This window comes from Zootoca vivipara, chromosome 4 (genome assembly GCF_963506605.1).
Source record: "Zootoca vivipara chromosome 4, rZooViv1.1, whole genome shotgun sequence".
In the NCBI taxonomy this organism is placed as follows: Eukaryota; Metazoa; Chordata; class Lepidosauria; order Squamata; family Lacertidae; genus Zootoca; species Zootoca vivipara.
This window is the reverse complement of record NC_083279.1, coordinates 50,903,167-50,925,371: the sequence shown is the minus strand read 5'-3', so window position 1 is coordinate 50,925,371 and position 22,205 is coordinate 50,903,167. Positions and strand designations below refer to the sequence as shown.

Below are 22,205 nucleotides of genomic sequence, written 5' to 3'. Positions count from 1 at the left end.
TTAGTCCAGCTAGCCCAGTATTTTCAGCACTGGCTGGCAACAGCTCTCCACTGGTTCAGACAGAGGTCTCTCCTGTCTTTACCTTGAGATGCTGGTGATTGAGCCCGGGAGCATTTGAATGCCAAGCATGCACTCTGAGACTGAGCTACAACCCTACCATAATATTAAGGCATTATTGTAAGAATTTATAAAGCATACAGAAACACAAATGGACACCAGCTTCTGCAGTTTGGGATTATTTTAACATTGCCATATCAAAACCTAACCTAGTCAGTCATTTGAACATTTCAGTAACTATATTCCTCACCAGAAACAAAAATCCACAAAGCCTTACCCTAATTTCTGGTTGATTGAAAACCTTGTTGTCAGCAACGCAAGCAATTAAGGAGCCAAAAATGTAATCAAAGTTTCTAAAATGCATCTTCTGCTCTCTTAAAGAACGCTAAGAGCTCAGTACAAGATCACCCAAAAGTACTTTTTTGAAAAAGCAGTTTTGTACTGTAGAGTGAGAGTTTATAAAAAGGACCAAGTCCAGCCCCTCAAAAAAAAAAAAGTTTTCAGAGCATCCTGTATGCGACAGCAAATTCCTGAACAAAGTCCTGCCGCATGCTTTCAGGCAGTCAGGGACAAAATATAAGCTTCAACTGGAAAGAGGTGACGTAAGCACATTATTCAGTTTCCCTATGCTAATTAACTTTGCTCTGGAGAATGGAAAAAACAGCTGAGGTTTGCATAGGCAGCTGCTTTATCAACTCCTCTTGCAGCATAGTTTCCATGGGTAGTAATTCCATTTAGCACTCAGACAACATGCTCTTCACTTGAATGGGACAACCCACTTTAAGATGGAAAAAGTTACTGTTTGAGGACCAAGGTTTAGTGCAATAAACAGCAATTAGCTGGCAGAAAACATTGCAAAGTTTTGGAAAGCTTACTAAATCTTAGTCACGGTGAAACTCAATCCTCCCGATGTTTACCCAGAACCACGTCCCACTGGACTTAATGGGACTTACTCCCAAGTGTGTATAGGACTTCAGGCTTGTACTTTCCAGAGTTAACTTAATTCTTTAATGAAGGCTGAATAAAGCCTCTTTTGAAGTGTCCCTGTTTCACACAAAATGTTTCAAACGCTGGAAGAATCCATTTCCCTTTTAAGTCTGTTATGTTCTTCCACTTCTCCTTTCCAAAAACAACCCTCAAAGGAAAATAGTGTGATTTTTAAGCACTGTTTACTAATTTATTTTGCAAATGCAGGTGACTCTCAGCTTACACAGGGGTTATGTTCCAGGGATAGCACAAAAAGCCAAAATCTATGTATAATCAAAACACATTGGGGTCAATGGTGGGTGGGATTGCCAGTGTGGATATTCTCTTTCTCTCTCTCTAGCTGAATGTGCATGAGATAATTGTGTGTATCATAGAATCATAGAGTTGGAAGAGACCACAAGGGCCATCCAGTCCAACCCCCTGCCAAGCAGGAAACACCATCAAAGCATTCTTGCCATATGCCTGTCAAGCCTCTGCTTAAAGACCTCCAAAGAAGGAGACTCCACCACACTCCTTGGTAGCAAATTCCACTGCCGAACAGCTCTTACTGTCAGGAAGTTCTTCCTAATGTTTAGATGGAATCTTCTTTCTTGTAGTTTGAATCCATTGCTCCGTGTCCACTTCTCTGGAGCAGCAGAAAACAACCTTTCTCCCTCCTCTATATGACATCCTTTTATATATTTGAACATGGCTATCATATCACCCCTTAACCTTCTCTTCTCCAGGCTAAACATACCCAGCTCCCTAAGCCGTTCCTCATAAGGCATCATTTCCAGGCCTTTGACCATTTTGGTTGCCTTCTTCTGGACACGTTCCAGCTTGTCAATATCCTTCTTGAACTATGGTGCCCAGAACTGGACACAGTACTCCAGGTGAGGTCTGACCAGCGCAGAATACAGTGGTACTATTACTTCCCTTGATCTAGATCAGGGGTCCCCAGACTTACCGCGCAGCGGGCTGGAGGGCAGGGGAGTGCGCGCGCAGCGGGCCGGAGGGCGGGGGAGTGCGCGCCCGTGCGCATGCGCACACGCACACGGTCGGGAAAAAATCTCCGAAAATTGCTTGTGCGCATGCGTATGGGCCTCCCCCGACCCGGAAGTGCATCGGAAATGACCTCTTCTGGGTCAGGAGAGGCCCATACGCATGTGCACAAAGGATTTTCGGCGATTTTTAAGATCGTCGCCGTGCGCCGTAAGAGCGGGCGGCGGCAGCGGGGGTCGTCGCGGGCCGGATTGGGAGGCCAATTGGGCCGCATCCGGCCCGGGGGCCGTAGTTTGGGGACCCTGATCTAGATGCTATTCTCCTATTGATGCAGCCCAGAATTGCATTGGCTTTTTTAGCGGCTGCATCACACTGTTGACTCATGTCAAGTTTGTGGTCTACCAAGACTCCTAGATCCTTTTCACGTGTACTGCTCTCAAGCAATTGTGAGTTATCTGTATTCCATAGCTGCCAAGTCTCCCGTATTCCCTGGGAAACCCCTGGTTTTCCAGCTATTTCCCGCTGGCAGCCCGGATTTAACCCCCCCCGTAAATCCCCTGGATTCTTACCGGCCTGGGGAGGCTCCTTCTGCGCATGTCCGGAGTCTCTGGACATGTGCAGAAGCGATTTCTGGTGCTGCGGCCATTTTGGAAATGGGCAGAGCATGTGTAGAAGCAACTTCTGGTGCTGCTCTGCCCAGTTCCAAAATGGCCGCAGCACGACTTCCGGTGCCGAGCTGCTGCCGATCCCGGATTTTTCAATCTGGGAGTTGGCACCTATGCTGTATTCTACTCTGAATCGAAAATAGGATCCTGAGCCATTAACAATTTCAGTGGCATCCTGTGCAAAGCTAACCCCCCCCCAAACTTCTTGCACTCCATTCTACAGCATTGTTTTGACATGTCCTACAACCCAGTGCCCAGTGTAACTGCACTGGTCACACTACCCTAAAACTGCTTCTGAGCCAAGTACAGTGGTACCTTGGTTCTCGAATTTAATCGGTTCCGGGAGGCCATTCGACTCCTGGAATGGTTCAAAAACGAAGACGCGGCTTCCGATTGGCTGCAGGAACTTCCTGCACTCAACTGGAAGCCGCAGAAGCTGCGTTGGGTGTTTGGCTTCCAAAAAACATTCGCAAACCGAAACACTCACTTCTGGGTTTGTGACATTCGGGAGCCTATTTACTCGACTACCAAGGTACCACTGTACCCAATACTCTTACACTAAGTCATATATATGAACTGGGTCTTGTTGCAGAGTATCTACAGTGAACTGTGGTCTTAAAGGGAAAACAATTCTCATGTCTATCAGCTTGGAAAACCATAACCTGCTAGGGCACTATGGGAAGGTTAAGATTACCCAAAGCTTTCTTATCTTGATCACGTGTGCCCAGGAGCAGTGGACAGACATGAGGCTCCTGGGCAATTCCTAAAACATCCACTCCAAATGCCAATAGATCCTCGTGCCTATTGAAAAACAGGTTTCTTGTTGACTCTGGAGGCAAATAGATCCACTTTAGATAGGCAAGCCTACACATCACAGTTCATGAGTACAAAGCAGAAACCTGAATAGATAAAAAAAAAGAGTGCCCTTTGAAATTCCTTCCCTTCCATCCTCCCCATCATAAACTTTCCAACTTATGCAAGCTTGGAGTATTGCAAAATGGTAAGGTACTAACATGAAGGTATGGTATAGGAAGGAGAAATCAAGCCTTTATCCTAAAAGTGGTAAAATCAGATTTTCATAATTTACTTTTATCCCCCTTCACTTCTGTCATTCAGCCTCAAAGCTGTCACTTGACACCTATATACTCTCATCACCTGGTAATCCATGCTTTTCACAAAACATTTCTCATTCCTGTTCTTCTTCCTCAAGTAACTTCAACTTTTACTTTGTTAAATGACGATCACAATCAAAATGCACTTGATCAAGTGTACTGAACAGGAGAACAAGAAGTCATACTAAAATGGGAATTTCTCACTGCTATCAATGAGATAACCGTACAGAGTCTGTATAGGCTTCCTATTACCATTTAAAGACTAAAACAAACAGTGGACATGACTTAAAGACTACATTATGTTCTCGAAATATCTTTCCCTTTCTTGTTTCCTTCAATATTCACCCTGAGCAAGAGTTGGGGGTACCTTGAAATCTCACTCACTGAATTGTGAACATCATTTGGCCCCAGTAATAATATAACTTAATACCCTTGTGAATTTCTTTCTAATAGGTCATCACTGCTACATGCTTTTTATGTGTAAGAGAAAAGCAACCAATTTTAATTAATAAAATTATTCTGCTACTTACTAAGTTTATTTAGTAAGGAAATTTTTTAAAAAAACATTTTATACTTTGTTTATGTTTGTTCCGAATTTTCAGGAAAAATACCTATGAAAAGTTAATTTAATAGCAATAGAATTTGTAGCAGCAAGTAGTTTTATATGCAATAATGATGAAACAGTATGCAAGGAGTAACATTTGTTTCCTGGTGAAACAATGTGTCACTGAAGACATTAAGAAACCAGAAGCTGGTATTGCAATTTTCTACCGTTTCCTGCTCCACTGCAGAGAGAAAGAGCAGTATTTGAAGAGGACACAAGACAGTTAAAGCTAGGGACAGAGATCCCAACTAAAGCATCCAAATATTGAGCAAGATTGTGAATTCCCCAGAACTCTAGGCTGGGTTTTTTTAAAACTGAAAAACAGAGGGTGGGGGAGAAGGGGCAGACAAAGCAAGAGGCTATGGAGAAGCTCAAGACTAAAATTTGCAACAGTTTTAAGATGGAGTGCTGTATGTGTCATGTAGTGGAACCTCGAGTTGCAGACGTAATCCGTCCCGGAAGCACGTCCACAACTTGAAGTGTTTGCATCCAGAAGTGCCAGGTCTTCACACACGTACGGCGCGATTTAATGCTTCTGTGCATGTGTGGGCGGCAAAACCCTCAAGTAACCTGTTCCGGTACTTCCGGGTTGCCGCGGGACATAACGCGAAAAGATGCAACATGAAGCGGACGTAACACGAGGTATGACTGTACATTAGATTCCGCTGGGTGCAAAACAGACTTCAGGTTGCATCAAGAGCTACTGGGACAAATGAAACACCAAGACCGTTTCCTTTTTCAAAATATAGAAGTAATGTGGCAGCCCTTAAAGAAGATGAATTTTATGAGGTATGCTAAGTAAATATTCATTGGAAGTACAGGTCAGTACTACAACCTAGTGGTTAGAGGGCATGCAATTTTCCTAAGCGAAGCAAAGGCATTTCTTTCAGATCTGAAATCCTCTCCAGGGTGGCAAAATTTTGCATTCTCCAAAACATACAAATTGTGTGCATTTTGGAGATGAATGCTCTTGGCTAGTTAACTGGGTCAAGGCAGAGTAAGATGTGTGGCAGCATCATTTCTAAAAGGAGGCCACTTCAGAGTTATCATCCTCCTTGGCTCAAAGATAAAGAACCACCACTGCTAGCCTTCCTCCTTCAGTCTCTGGGCAGAGACAACAGGGGTGGCGATCCAAGTGCATACTTAACAGCTCTTGCCTTCTCAATGGGTGGGGGACAACTCTGCAGCTGTAGCTGGAAAGGAAAGAAGTGGTATGACTGGATCAGGGCAGAGAATGGATAACTTGCTGGGGAAGAAGAAGTGGCAGGAGCCTGGGGGGGGAGGCACTATGGTAAAAGTGGGGGGATTTCTATAAAGATGAATGCATTTCTGATTGCATGGTATGCTAGTAAAATGTGTGTGTGTGTGTGTGTGTGTGTGTGTGTGTTCAACTTCTAAAGGAAAGGTTCTGGGCTCAGCTCTGTGTGAAGGCCACATTATTATATCCTCTGAACAGGAGTGTTGGGAGGATTCAGTGGCAGAAAGAAAAAATGATGCATATGCTTAGGGACACTTTGTTCACATATTCTGGAACACAATCCTCTATTGGGAAACATTCTCTGATTAAGTTACAATGAACCCTAGTTACAGGTAGGTAGCCGTGTTGGTCTGAGTCGAAGCAAAAATTTAAAAAATCCTTCAGTAGCACCTTAAAGACCAACTAAGTTTTTATTTTGGTATGAGCTTTCGTGTGCATGCACACTTCTTCAGATACACTTGAAACAGAAGTCAGTCCCTTATGTATATACAGAGGGGGGTGGTGGGAATAGGTGATGGGCTGATGGGAGTGGTAAACCTGTAGATGGCTGTTAACGACTGCTGATGACTGAAATTGATCCTGCGGGGGAAAAGCAAGGGTAGAGGCGCTAAAGAAAGCTAGATCATGCATAATGAGATAAGAATCCAATGTTTTGGGATGAACAAAGACATTGGATTATTATCTCATTATGCAGGGGGAAGGTAAACGGTGTTTCCGTGTGCTGCTCTGGTTCGCCAGAAGCGGCTTTGTCATGCTGGCCACATGACCTGGAAGCTGTACACCGGCTCCCTCGGCCAATAATGCGAGATGAGTGCCGCAACCCCAGAGTCAGTCACGACTGGACCTAATGGTCAGGGGTTCCTTTACCTTTACCTTTAGGCTGGACACAAAAAAATGAAACTGTGTAGGCTGTAAGTTGGTGAACTCATAGAGGTGAGGCAGACCTCCAGATGTGAGGGCTGAACTTTGAATACCATTTAAAAAGAAAAACAGTTAACTCTTTCACAGCCAGTAGTTTAACAACAAAACAAAACATTTTTTTAAGCCATCCGGAGAACAGACCTGTAAAATTTTGAACTGAAAATCGCTTGCAAGAGTGAGAAAGAGAGTGAGAAAGTAAAAGTAAGCTTTCTCCAAGATATTCAAAAGACATATTATAAAACTTCTAGATTAATTGATTGGAGTATTAAAAAAGAAGATCATGAGGTATTCTCTCCACTGATACAACTAGGGTGAAACCAGTCTGACGTTTTACTATGTATTGTTGAAATATCAATTCTAGGGAAAATTGTGGGGAACGTGATTAGCAGTGGTTTGCCTTGAAATACAAGCCAACCATTGGAAATCTGGGCTGAAAACAGTAACTAATCTGCAAACTAGGTATGGGCAATAGAAGATACTGGTTCAATGACTGGGAGGAGGGGGAAGAGAGAGATTAAAACAGGGGTCGGCAAGGTTTACCTCGCCTGGGCCAGTTCACTCCAGCGGAGATCCCTCCGTGGGCTAGATTGCGCACGCGCATGTGACCACTATTTCCAGTGTCTGTGTCACCCCAGACACGATTTCCGGCATCTGCGTCGATGCGATTTTTGGTGTCTTGAGCATGCACAGATACGATTTCTGGCACTGCAGAAGCGAGTCCCCATGCCCCGCTAGTTTAGTGCAGCGTGCGGAGACTCTCTAAGCAGGTGGCTCGGTTCGGGGGCGGTTCGGGGGCCAGTTAAATGACCCCCATGGGCCACTTGTGGCCCATGGGCCTTAGGCTGCCTACCCCTGGATTAAAACAACTGACGGTCTGACATATCCAATAAAGTAAAAGCCTCCTAAATAAGTCCTAAATGGAAGCCTCCTAAATGACATATCCAATAAAGTAAAAGTCTCCTAAATGAGTCAACAATGGAAATAGGGACCCGTAACAACAAATCTGGTCTGCTTCTTTAAAAAGCAGATCCAGATCTAGGACTGCTTTTAAGGTTACAGAAACTGCATTGATCACAGGCCCCCTAATCTGCTCAAATTTAGGGTGGGTAGAGAAAAAAACAATTAAAACAGTCTTGATTTACATTTACAGCAATCCACCCTGCTTCAAATCACAAGCACTGCCTATCAGCATCACCCCGTCTTGTCTGGATTAAATTTAAACATACTTCCCCCTCAGCCACTTGACCTCATCCAAACACTGGTTCAGGACAGAGATAGTTGCTTCTTTGTTAAACATAGTCTACTGAGCACCAAAAGCTTTATATAGACATTAAACAGCATTCCTGATCAATACATAGCCCTGTGGAACCACAAACAAATTCCCAGAGGAAAGTCATGGCAAAAGAACAAAAGCAAACAAACCCACTGGAGGGCTTTCCTGCCAGATGTTCTAGGACTTCTAACAATTGCTATCATACATGGCTTTGTCAGAAAAGGATGCCTCACACCTTATCAGTAGATTTAAGCAGATTTTTGAAAGACAATTATATAGCTTAAGTACATACTAATCTAATGAAGTCACAGTAATGACAGTCAAGTTACTGTTAAGTTTCCACATCTTCTCTTTTCACAGCAAAGCATGTGCAAATGAGTAATTACATATTTTCAATTTTAAAAAGAATGCAAAACTTAATTTTTCCAAAACAATGAAAGCATCTGGTTGACTTTTGACCTGATCCTGCAGGGCTCTTCTTATATTCTTAAAGTAGCTAACAGAACAGAAGTATTCAACACACACAGCTTTATCCGTTCTTTTCATCTGTAAGCCAGGCTGTCACATCTCACTTTTATCTACTAAACAAGCTCTGTTTCACCTACCCAGTTAAACTGCATTTTATTTTTATATATCAACTCCTTTGAGAAGAGGTATGAAAACGGGTGTGTGTGTGTGTGTGCGCGCGCACACACACACACACACACACACAGTGGAACCTCTACTCATGACCACAATCCGTTCCAGAGGCCCGTCCTTATGTTGAAACAGGTCACTGGGAGAGGTGATGTTGTGCGCAGGCGCGGGCAGTGATTGCCTGCTTCTGCGCGTACACGGACGGTGATCGCCACTCCTGCGCATCCACGAACAGCGGCAAACCTGCCAGTTACTTATGGGTTTGATTCCTTCACTGGGGCTCAGGACCATTAGGAGCCATGGATTTACTGTTGAGTGGACACTAGATACCAATGGAAGGTAATAATAGGAATGCAACCCAAGGAGTAGAGTAAGGATACAGAAGAGGCCTTGTACAACATTTACTCAGTATGCCTTCTTTGGAAAAACTTCATGAATGTAGACATATACTATCTCCTACACCACTGGCCTTCAACATGTGGGTTGGGACCAACTAGTGGTTCGCAGCCTGGTCCAAGGTGGGTCACAATAGAAGCACTACTATCATGCAAATACTGTATGAGGTTAAACTTAAAAGATTAAGAAATTGGTCCTCCATATGCATGTTTGGGTAAAAAAAACCTGGGTCTGAAAAAGTTGAAGATACCTGTTCTACATAACCCTTAGATGTGCTTTTTCAAATGTAACCAATGAACAAATTAAACACTGGTATTTAAATCTAAAGGGACATGGGTGGCACTGTGGTCTAAACCACTGAGCCTCTTGGGCTTGCCGATCAGAAGGTCGGCGGTTCAAATCCCCGCAATAGGGTGAGCTCCCATTGCTGTCCCAGCTCCTGCCAACCCAGCAGTTCAAAAGCATGCCAGTGCAAGTAGATAAATAGGTTGTTTCCGTGCGCTCTGGTTTCAGTCACGGTGTTCCGTTGCACCAGAAGTGGTTTAGTCATGACCCGGAAAGCTGTCTGTGGACAAACGCTGGCTCCCTCAGCCTGAAAGCGAAAAGAGCGCTGCAACCCCATAGTCGCCTTTGACTGGACTTTACCATCCAGGGGTCCTTCACCTTTTACCTACTTAAATTTGTAGGTTATTCAAGGAGGAGTACAATTACAGTTTTCATCTTAAGTCACCCACATAATATCATAAAAGCACATGGATTACCCCAAAGAATCCTGAGATCTGCAGTTTACGCCCCAAATAACTATAATTCCTAGCACCCTTAACTACAGTTCGCTGGATTCTTTGGGGGAAGCCTTGTGTTTTTTGATGTACATATTCAAAAAACTTAGTTTTCAAATGTGACCTTAAAACATTAAAATGTTAAGCAGTCCAAAACATATAACACAGATTGAAGTTTGCCAAAGCTAACACTAAACCCATAAAGTATGCATACACACACACCCTACCTGGTGATATCTTGGTGAGTATTTTTCTGCTTTAGTGGCAAATCTGGGGCAGGAAGGGTGGTGAAAGATACATTTTTTTTAAAGCTGCATATTTAAGTTTTTTGTTTTTTTTAAGAGAGCTTGTTTGAGAGCAGTTAATGGACTAGACCAGGCATCCCCAAACTGCGGCCCTCCAGATGTTTTGGCCTACAACTCCCATGATCCCTAGCTAACAGGACCAGTGGTCGGGGAAGATGGGAATTGTAGTCCAGAACATCTGGAGGGCCGAAGTTTGGGGATTCCTGGACTAGACAATTAAGATACCGTACCTTTAGATGCTTATAAAATGCTTATAAGATGCTTATCTTCAGAAGTCTCCCCCCAACCTTCTTAAAAATAGTTTGCACGTTATTTTCCTAGGCTTTAAAAAAAAATCTTCAAGTGTTTTTCTTTACGTTCAAAAAAGTTTCCCATTTGAGGAAAGAATTAAGCATGGGAAGTTGCAACCAAGAGTGCTTGGGTGGGAGATTATGAACTAATTTGAAGAGCTGGCCAATAACTTCCTGCAGCCCTTTCTTATTAAACCACATGTACTACATTATAAAACTATGGAAAGTCACAATGTTTCCAGATAACAAAAAAATATAAAAAATGCATAGCATTTTCCGTAAGTGATTCACAGCTATATTCCAGTTTCCAGACAAGCTGGAAAAACATTTCACATAGACTGCTCCCTTTTGGATGGAAAACACAGGAAACCTTTAAGAACATGTAGTCATGTTTATATCTGCTATAAATGCAGCTTGAGATGGGAACATAGGTCAAATCCTCCTATTCACTAAGTTATTGCTGCCATCACAGTATACAGTACCTAGCAATTTACTGACTTTCCACCGATTCTAGGCATAATCGCCTCCTTTCAGAATTGCTACGCTTACCAAGCACAAGGGAGAATCAGATCCAAGACTGCTTACTGAATTTTCTTCTAATTCATAGGTGAAGTAGTTCCTATAGAACTTAAACCAGATTTTTTTAAAAGTCATGAGCATTTAAAGAAATAAAGCTATCCCCAGGTATAGATCAGTGTACCTCACAAAATTAAATTAGTCTTTTGGTAAAATTATTCACAGATTCAATCACTGCCTCTGGAGACTTCAGGGAAGTGAGTTTCATTCTTCAGACAATGGTTCCCAAACTTTTTATCCCATGGACCACTTGAAAATTGCTTAGGGTCTTTGTGGACCACCTAATGATTTTTCTCTGGAGTGGTGCATCCCATTTCACTGCTTGAGGCAAAATAGGAAGCGCCCCTCCAAAGCATCCCTTGCCAAGGTTGTACGGTGGCATAAAGCAAAGGTGATAACAGCAGGTTCTGGTGAAATTTTGGTGAGGGAAACTGGCACCAAAACAACTAGCGGCAGCTGCTTCACCCTGCCTCATGGGTGCGCCAACCCTGACTTTTCAGCATTTCAGAACCTCCAACTTAAGATACGCAAAAAAGAGCAACCTTGCAGTATTATACCAATGTCATCTGATTAGGTTTGGGTGATGTATCAATACATCCAAGGGTGGAGCAAGCCAATGCAGCTTGTTTTTCCCTTGGCGCGCTGGTTACGGAGGGACTCCTTCCACCGCCAGTGCCTGGCACATGGAGGAACGAGCTCCATCGGCCTCAGCCCTGCGAGGCGACATAGCCAATGGAGCTCTTCCTCCCTTGCTTCACTTTCATTGTTTTTATTTTTTAAATGTGAATGCAGTAAAGCTGTTAACATAGTAAATGCACAGCAATAGCTTTTGATCTCCTATTTAAGGCTGTGCCCGAAAAAGGAGAAGAGAGAGTTCTCAAGGTCCCAGGGTTCGACTATGCTTTAGCATTATGAATTAAATGTTTACGAGCAATGTTTCTCAGAATGGAAAATTTCCATGGAAAAAGCATAGCACTCGACCTTCTGTAAGCATCACAGCTGAAAAGTGTCCCAAAGTGCTCCACAAGTCATGAATGAAACTTAAAAATTCTTTCCACCATCCACTAGGCAAAGGTCATCAAGTCAGAGGTGTTTTTAAAAATTGTTCTTTAATGATCCCAAGATTCATGACAAGCACTGAATCAATCTAACTAGAACACAATTAAGCTATAATGGAATAAACTAATTCTAAACTAGAGGGTAATATTCAAAAGATATTACTATTTCTATTCCATTCTATTCAGAAGGCTTCCCAAGCCATGTAAAGCAGTGCTGCACTGAGTTGTAATGGCTATTCTTACGACTGTCCATTGTGCAGTTGCACTTATGGGATACCATGCCTGTGTTGTCTGGAAACATCAATAACTTAAAAGTCTATAGGAGCATTGCCAGGGCCGTTTTAAGCATATCGGGTGCCCTGGCGCCGTGGTGCGAAGGTCGCTCTGGCGCGCCCCCCCGGCCCCGTTTCCCACCACGGCTGTCTGGTGGGCGCAGCCACGCAGCGGCGCCCTGGCACCCTGCGCCACCCAGCCTTGCCTTAGAGCTGTCCCTGAGCATTGCCCCTCTCCTGCCTAACACCATGAGTTATCTATTATGCAACAGTTGAGTAAATGAGAGGGACTGCTTCTGACTCCTTGGTTGCATTAAATGAGATACGGTTCAACAATAATGATTCTTCTGTTTAAAACAGAAAACTACAATGCTTTGACAAGACATCTTTATTGCTACTGCTATAACTGGGTTTAATCATACATAGGCCTGACTAACTCACGAATGTTCAATTATATCTTGATTTGTTTTCTGTTTATGGGAGCTGCTTCAAGAATAATTTGGAATCTTGGCATTTAAATTTACTTAAAATAATTTAGAGACCACCTTTCATTGTAAAAATAAGGCAGTTAAAAAAACCCATTGAACAAAATAACACACACACACCTTCTGACATTTTCTGAAAATATATAAATATATTTTCTGACAAAGAAATATCACTGAAAGTTGGGCAAGTTTACAAAAATTGTAACTCTTTTTTCATCTCATACCAGGGCTTTTTGGAATGGAACCATCTTTTGCACAAAGCAGAATGAATGAAAATAAACTAGGATACTGTACCAGAATTACCCAGTTCTTAAATATTAGCTCCTCTTCAAACTGACATATCTTAAAACTACAAAAACTGCAATTGGTACCTACACATATTCATTACTTTTTTCTGTATACTGTAGCTGCCTTCAGTTCAGTTATTGGAAACGTAAAAGTATATTCAGTTCAGTGCTGACATGTAGTGCAGATCAGCCACTATGCAATATTACTAAGGCAATCAGGCAATAATCTTTAAAGCAACTGACAGTTAACTTCATGCAGCAACTCACAAGAACTTCAGGATCTCAACTGTAAATTTCACCTATTTTTTTCCCCAAGTACATTTATGGATGTAGTTGGTTAATTAATCTGAGTGACTTAAATTAACTGGTTTTCTTTCTTATTCAGTTCTATATAAAAAAAACCACAGTTCTTGTTGAAACTGCTCTTCCTGTCCTTCTTTCACTAACCTAATGGAAAGTACATTTGAAAGATCTAGGAATAGTATCAGATATTGTGGTTTCCTGAAAAATATAGTTAAACATTGTAATTGCTGCTTTAGATCCCTTTTTACATGGAAGTGTATTTACATGGAAGTTTATTTTTTAAAAAACAAACAAACCAGTGTTTTGTAACTGCTGATTATTTCCACATATTTATCTAGCAACAGAATACATGGATACAAGTGAAATTAAATGTTGAAATGTTTTCCCCCAAACAATTCCTAGCTTATAATCAAACTTTGAAAAGGCAACTACCAAAAGCAACATTAAAAAATAAAGTTTTCTATAAGAAAAACTCTAAAATCCACAGTTGGGCAATACCTTTACTAGAACCAGCTTAATTGTCACAAAATAATGACCAAGGTTTTGAGCTCCCAAGGGACATTCACAGAATTACTAAATTAGTTCCAAACGACAGTGTATAGCTTGGTTTTATGAAGCACAGGATCAGCTACCTACATAACTATGATACTGCCCACTTCCGCAAGTAGTGACTAAACCATTATCAAATGACTGAATCTAAGACCTCAATTCTAACCCCATTGAAGGACCTATTTCTGAGCAGAGATTGTTAGGATTGTGCTGTAATTTATGAGCTTTGAAACAGTACTTTATCTTTTCCTGTGGATGAGTAGCTATTTTAGAAAATGGCAAGCAAATTCTTCTATAAGTGAGAGTTTTTTAAGTACTGAATTAACATCCAAATTTGAAACTTATGCTACTTGTCCTCACTGGAAGGACAGATCCTGAAGCTGAGGCTCCAATACTTTGGCCACCTCATGAGAAGAGAAGACTCCCTGGATAAGACCCTGATGTTGGGAAAGATGGAGGGCACAAGGAGAAGGGGACAACAGAGGACAAGATGGTTGGATAGTGTTCTCGAAGCCTCCAACATGAGTCTGACCAAACTGCGGGAGGCAGTGGAAGACAGGAGTGCCTGGCGTGCTCTGGTCTATGGGGTCACGGAGAGTTGGACACGACTGAACGACTAAACAACAACAACAACTAGAATCAACACCCAACTACTGCCCCAAGGATCTTATCATCAAAACAGTTTTCCCTCAACACCACTGTGCATACTGCCTAGATCAGTGGTTCCCAATTAGCTAAGTACAGCATACCCCTGCTTTCAAAAAGCAAGCCATGGAACCCCTACTTTAATTTTTTTTGATACCTCTATGGTAGTTTTTGTTATGTGAATGGTGCCACGGACCACCTGGGTGCATTATGTAGACCCCCTGGGGTCCACAGACCACCAACTGGGAACCATTGACATAGATAATAGATTTTTATTACTGTAACTTATGAAGCAATATTGATGGATTCTTCTGGATAAAGATGTATTAGCTACAATACCCACTTTATGACAGGGGAGCCAGTGTGATGTAATGATTTGAGAGTTGGACTAGGACAGGCATAGGCAACCTTCGGCCCTCCAGATGTTTTGGCCTACAACTCCCATGATCCCTAGCTAACAGGACCAGTGGTCGGGAATGATGGGAATTGTAGTCCAAAACATCTGGAGGACCGAAGGTTGTCTATGCCTGGACTAGGATCTGGGAGATCAAGGGTTCAAATCCCCACTCAGCCATGAAGCTCACTGGGTGATCTTGGGCCAGTCACCATCTCTTAGTCTAACGTACCTCACAGGGTTGTTGTGAGGAGGAAATGGGGGGAGAACTATGCACACAACCTTAAGATCCTTAGAATATAAAGGTAGTTAATTAATTAATTAATTAATTATCCAAGCAAGCAAGAAAAGGAAACTGCACAATCTCCCTAGCTAACTCATATATACTAACTGCTCATTTCTCTGGCTGCTTATGTTCAGATTTAACCTATAATCGAATCCATTATTTTTCTCACATCATCTGCATACCCTGGAACAGTGGGCGAAAGAGCATGATTGGCTTAAAGTGGTGGGCTTTAAAAAACATATATGTAAATAGCACTATTGATGTGCCTGGCACTTTGCAGAATACACTTTGCAGAATTCCTGCTCTGAAGAAGTTGTGATCTAAAATTCGACACAGGGAAAGCAGGGGGAAGGAAACAGGGGCAAAAGAAAACAAGGAAGAATATGCAGTTGTTTCACTTGCATATGCTTAGATTTGGCTAGACTGAGGCTTAGGTGAATAGGGGTTGGACCCAAGGCTTCATGGAAAAGGCAGGTTTTGAGGAGGGATTTGAAGAAAGTGAGCAGTGGGATCATACAGGTATTCCCTTCCAAAACTACAAGCAGGCAATGTAAGCTAGAAAATAATTGGACCTATTTCATTAGCAAATGGAATGCAGAGTGAAAGCTATGTTTATGTGCATACAATAAAATTTTCTGTTCATTGGTTTTATGCCAGATCATTATGACCCCTTTTGGTGGTCTGCGAATTTTCTGCTCTATTTGCCTATCCAGGCTAGAAAAACTGGTTATTGCATCTACTCTTTCAATAAACAGTATACCATACCGTGTTTCCCCTTTTTTAAGACACCGTCTTATAACTTTTTTCCCTCAAAAAAACACACAGTGGCTTATTTTCAGGGGGTGTCTTTTTTTAAAAAAAAAAGTGCTGGTACAACTGGGACCCACTGGCTCAGGATGCTCGGTGCTCTCTTCTGCACATTGCTGGGCGCGTTGTTGGCGCTGCCAGTTCCGAGCGCCTGCAGGGTGGGGTGGGGGTGGCAGTGCTTTAAACCCCCAACCCTGTAGAAAGCAATGGAAGTTATGGACTGTAACAATCCTTAAGAGGCGCAGGTCTTAAAAAACCCCTGGTATCACCCTTGAAGCACAGCCTTCCAAAGTCAGGGGGGAATAGGTCTGTTTAGACAAAGGAAAGGATCGGGGGTGATTCTGTGCCCTGGGACCCACAGAACTACTTTAAAAATCCCAACCTGGGGGGGGGGTCAAATAGTGAAGCCCCATAGCCCTGTAGCAACAGAAGGCACATTCTGAAGCACCCGAGCTGTTCGGTTCCATAAAAAATCCAGGAATTGTAAAATTAACAACAATAATGGGGGGGCACTCTATCCAAAGAGTTAAGAAGGAATGGGAAAGTGTTGAGTTATATATGGAAAAATATGGAAAGGAAAGTTAGTTAAAGATAAAAAATAAATAATTATCGCAAGGGGAAAAATAACATCATAAAGGGTAATAATATTAAATATAAAATAGACAACACAACAGAAAAAGCAAGTATATGACTAAATGAGATCGCACAGGAGTGAGGGAAGTGGGGAGAGAGGGAGGGGGGTAAGGAATGGAAGGAGGCAATGGTTGGAGGAGGGTATAGGGGGATGAATTAAAGGAAAATTAAGACTGAGAAGCGCATGGTTTTTGTTTTTTAAAGATGCAAAGGCTTGCAATCAGCCAAAGTATAGAGCCCAACTTCTAGGAGACTGCGATCTACTTGCGGATTTATAAACTGGAGGTGATCTACCCCCGTTATATTGGTGTTCAGGTCAGAGTTGTTTTTAGAGAGAGGAAATATCCCATTTTTGAGGTTAAAGTAAAAGTTCCTGACCTTTTTTTTATAATGAGGAAATGCTGCTAAAACTCCGTTCTTCATTCCACGAAGGGGAGAGGGGGCGGGGCCGGGTGCTCAAAGACAAAAGAAATGGAAAAGGAGATAGCGATCAAATCCAGCCTCGCATTCATGCAGCCGTCGGGAGAGGCAGGGGCTGCAGCCGAGTGCTGCTTCACAAACAAACGGGGGAAAGTGCTTAGAACCCAGAGAATCCAGCTGAAAAACACGAAGCAGCAACAGCAATTGCACACACACCATCCCAAGCCAGCACAGTAACCAAGTCCCAAAAGCAAGAAAGGACTCAGCAAACACTGCTGCGGCCGGCGTTGCTGCTGCTGACTCGGGGAGCTCAGTGATCTCTTCCGCACAGCGCCTATCACTATGGCTTATTTTCGGGGTACGGTTTATATTTCTCAAATGCTTAGAAATGCTGCTATGGCTTATTTTATGACTACGCCTTAAAAAGGGGGAAACACGGTACTTGCAATATCTACTAGAAATGCTATTAAAGGAGTTTCTCCCCAGAGATCAGAGCCTCCCAATACACAACTGACCTTTAACATAAGTTGTCATATGATACCTTAAGGCTAGGCTGCTACAAACTAGCTGGTTAAGTACACAGTAACAAAGGATTAAGTGGAATAATCTTCTTAAAGCATCAAATGGAAACTTAGAATCATGCAAATTGCAAAGCTATAAATAATTGTTTTCCTCACACAAAGAAAAAAATTCCAAGATATGTTCATGATTCATGGGTCAATTTCCTCAACTTTCCTATTACATCCCCTTTCCCCTTACATTATATCCATCTAACTCCATGCAAGAGGACTAAGACATGTGGAAGTAACTAGTAATGCAGAAAAATACAATTTTTTAACTTTCCCAAACTGTTAATCACTCCTACATTTCTTGCAACTGGGGAAGTTGGTTGAGCATATACAAATTTAGAGGAAAAATCCATCTTGTGAGGTGCTGAAAACACATTGTTCCATACTAATGTGGTTTGGAAACAGTAGTAAGCTCCAGAATTTGCCAGACCACATTAGTAACATAAGATTTAAATGTGAAAGTGTAGAATAGGCTGTTTATTTGGTCACTCTGAAAACATAATAAATCTTAAAACATGAACAGAAACATGAAGGATGGGACAGGAAAGTTAAGGAGAAATCTTTCCATGCTACCTTCCCTAAAATGGAAACATATGAAGTTTGGGAGAAACTGGCACCCTCATGAAATAACTTCTCTTTTAAAATGATTACCGAAATATTTTTAAAGCAGTGTTTTAAAATAAGAAATGAGGTGCATGAGTCTGGTGGAGAGGTTTTCACCTCCAGATTATGGAAGAGTGGGTTCATCTCAGCAACAACCTGTTGGCTGGAAGGGGTGGGTGCCTTCCCAACCCACAGGTCCAGCTCTTGTTGGTATAAGAATGGAGCAGAATCTGAAACACAGTCAGGCATGTTTTGTTTGGGTAGTCTCAGCTGTTCCTTCATCACTTTTGTCAGGCAGAGTGTCCATTTTATGGAGTATTTCTTTCTGAGCTTCTTGTGGGAGAGCACTATAACTATAATGAAGTAAGTTATTTTCAAAGCTGTCAAGGGCGATTCCCAACTCCTCTGCACATATATAATATAACATAGGAGTCCTGCTAGATCTAGTCGATCATTCTCTTCTTAGTGGTCAACTAGATGCCTATGGGAAACTCACAAGCAGGACCTGAGTGTGACTGTACTCTCCCCACTGGCAGTGGAGGTTCAAAAGGAATAAGCTCAACATTCTAAGAGCTCTTGGAATATAGTGACAGCCTCCACATAGGCACCCAGATGTTCCTTGGATTGGCCAAGAACAAGTAAGCTGTGCTTGCTACCCCTCAGCCAAGACATCTCCCTCTGGAGCAGGCCCTGGATTACTGCATGTGCAGTGCCCTCTGCTGGTGAGAACCTTCCAATGACATGTGACAAAAACACACAGGCAAAGCCCAAGCAGGGTACTGTAGTTTTTTAAGGGTGTGAGAAGTAGTTTCATCGTATCGGAACTTTGGGGACAAAAGTCAAGAGGCCTCTATTATTGATAGAACCCCACTGCCTGCCATCCACATGTTTCATTTCAATGTTACAAATCAGAGGAATGCATGCCTTTATTGCAGGGCAAACAAGCGATCCAAAAAACTACTACTACTACTACTACTAAGCAGCAAGAAGACTGTGGGCAGGGTGGGGATTGGGTGGCAACAGTTTTGCAATAAATTTAAGCCCTTTGTCTGAAAGCACTCTAGGCAAAGAGGCCGTGGATACATATGGCTAATATAGGTGTGAATAGCAAGTTAACCTACTAGAGGTCTGAAGGCTAGTAACTGCTGTGGCTATTTGGCAGGAGAGGTTAGTCAGATGTATAATTTATCTGGAATATATCTGACAAATTATACACACCAGCAGAAACAGAGTTTTAAAAGCACAAGCACTCTCTTTCAGACAAACTTTGCAAATAAGTGGTGTTGCTTCACCCCCTTGTGGCTGATCCAAGCATTATTTTCAGGATTTGGAAATGAAATTAAGTAACTGCTAACAAACCACTGAGCCTAGGGCTTGCTGATCAGAAGGTTGGTGGTTCGAATCCCTGCGACGGGGTGAGCTCCCATTGTTCGGTCCCTGCTCCTGCCAACCTAGCAGTTTGAAAGCACCTCAAAGTGCAAGTAGAGAAATAGGTACTGCTCCAAGCGGGAAGGTAAACAGCGTTTCCGTGCGCTGCTTTGGTTCGCCAGAAGCGGCTTTGTCATGCTGGCCACATGACCTGGAAGCTGTACACCGGCTCCCTCGGCCAATAACGCGAGATGAGTGCCGCAACCCCAGAGTTGGTCACGACTAGACTTAATGTTCAGGGGTCCCTTTACCTTTACCTTAACAAGAATAAAGGATAGCATTCATATGATACGTCTCAAGTGCTCCGAATGCGTTGCATTAGTCAGGATGTAAAGAACCATGAAACTAGTTCTGTAAGCTCACAGGAATTTTATAGCAATTCTCAAAACAGTAAGCCTCCAATCTATATGGCAGACTGTTTAAAAAGCAGGTGTATGATAATATGGGGGTCAAAGCACGTCAAAGTGCAAGTAGATAAATAGGTACCGCTCTAGCGGGAAGGTAAACAGCGTTTCCGTGCGCTGCTCTGCTTCGCCAGAAGCGGCTTAGTCATGCTGGCCACATGACCCGGAAGCTGTCTGCGGACAAACGCCAGCTCCCTCGGCCTATAGAGCGAGATGAGCGCCACGACTGGACCTAATGGTCGGGGTACCTTTACCTTTTAGATATGAACCGAGGATTGGTTGGTTAACACTCTTATGCACTATACTCAAGAAGGCTACCCTAGCACATATACCTATTTCCATGTCTTTCTGAAGTCTTGAAGTTGCCTAAAGCTTGGACTCACATTGGAATCATTTGAAATGTAACATTTAAAAAGTAGAACAGCACAGAATATATATTTGAAAATACAAGTTTGCATTTCTTAAGTGTACCTAAGAAGCTGTCGAGTATGTAAGTAGCTATAGCAACTATTAAGGTTATTTAAAAGGACTATAAATTTAGATCTTACAAAAACACATCTTAGTCCTAGAAGAAAAATACAGCAGTTTTATAAATAAACAAATTATCAGTTAGTAAGCTTTTTGTTATTGTTGTCAGAGCAAGAGCCTGAACATTAAAAATTTTTTTTTTGCTTTTAGTTCTTCATTCTTTTGAGCACCATGTAACAAAAACCAATGAATTACATTCCATATGATTTTCCCCTCATGCATCTCAGGAAAAGGTATAGCTTTAGCTGATGGAAGGGACTAAGTAGGGAAGAGAGATAAAGCCAAACATTATGCTTGTTCCTGCCAAACATCTGACTGTAGGCAGAGATGCTAGAGTTACACTTTGCATATGATGGTATATGGAAACAGGAAGCAGGCAGGGGCACTTATGTTTCCTATTCTTCTCCTCCCGCAATATTTATACAGCAGTATGGCATTTAAAAATAGCAACATGTCATTTCGAAGGCCAGCCATGGTTACAACCTTTCATTACTAAAAATGTGAGGGTCAATTTGCGTCTTTCAAATGTGGGTTGATACATTACAATTCACCTGCTTGGCTCTTTGAACTACCTCGAAATATCAAAATTTAAGTCACATGTGGGAGATGGCAATAAAGCTCTCTATATGGACCAATGAATCAAAGGCAACAACTGGAGACAATAATTTCCTCAAAGAATGATGTGGGAATTGGCACTAAAAATGCAGAGGATCAATTTTAGAAATAAAATAACCAAGCAAGTGCTTCTATGCCAACCAACAGATATCAAAAGGGGGTATCTGCATAGTTAAGTAGGCAGGAAAATACTCCCCCCCCCCCAAAAAAACATAGGTAGACCAAGAACAGGAATCCCTCATAGGTAGACCAAGAACTGTCATGATAACCCTTGGCATCCAATAACAGATCAGTGGTTCTAGTCCAATACACTGTTCCTGCTTGGAGCTTCTGCTACCAATAGTTCAATTGCATCACAGCACAGCAGCAGACTGGTCCAAGTAGCCCTCAAATGGAGTGTGCTATGGGGCTCAGGCCAAGGGTACATTACAACATTTTGTTGCAGATTTCCTCATTAACATCCCCAAAGGCCTACAGTCGTGGTTTTGTACAAATCATGTTAAGCCTTTATAAAAGCAAGGGCTCAGAGCTGTCTGATATACTTGCTGGCAATATTCAGTAATCCTTGGGCCAGTACAACTCAGGACAAAAACTAAACACATGTCTGCACAAGGTCAGGTCCTACCAGTACCGGTACTTAACGGGTAGCAGGTGTATCACTGCAACCCTACAATACAAGCAGGGAGGGAATCACAGTCCTTTCTGCTCCCTTGGCCATTCCCTTTTCTACAGGGCCAGCCCAAGACCTTTTGCTCTCCGGGGACAAGATGGTGTCCCATCTCCATTCTATATATGGAATCTGACTAGCCCGGAAACTGAATCTTACTTCAAAACGGGCAATCTGATAGCACGCTCCACACCACAACGGCCCACAGCATCCACCACCTGAGGCAACTGCCTCCTTCTACCCAATGCTAGGGCCGGCCCTGAAAAAAAAGCACGGATGTGAATCCTAGGGATCCCTGCATGGGCAGCTGCCCTTTAGATTCGCCTCAGGGGCAGCAGGGCATAGCTTCTGCCTTCCAGGAAGCGCAAGCACAGGCCGCAAGACATCCTGCTAAATAAAACGTTTGCCTAAT

The 22,205-nt window shown here is 42.5% G+C and overlaps 2 protein-coding genes across 4 annotated transcripts in view; one reads left to right on the top strand and one right to left on the bottom strand.

Annotated features, from left to right (window-relative positions):
- CLIC6 (chloride intracellular channel 6) overlaps window positions 1-22,205 on the top strand; it is a 136,369-nt gene that overhangs the window by 79,717 nt on the left and 34,447 nt on the right. The window lies entirely within an intron of this gene.
- RCAN1 (regulator of calcineurin 1) overlaps window positions 1-22,205 on the bottom strand; it is a 32,495-nt gene that overhangs the window by 9,433 nt on the left and 857 nt on the right. Inside the window, exon 1 of one of the 2 annotated variants that reach the window (XM_035115806.2) lies at window positions 335-1,541. The exons of the other annotated variant lie outside the window; for it this stretch is intronic. Coding sequence (XP_034971697.1) covers window positions 335-421 — 87 coding nt within the window. The 5' untranslated portion in view covers window positions 422-1,541. Of the gene's footprint in view, window positions 1-334; window positions 1,542-22,205 lie in introns of those variants that run through there. 2 annotated transcript variants of the gene reach the window in all.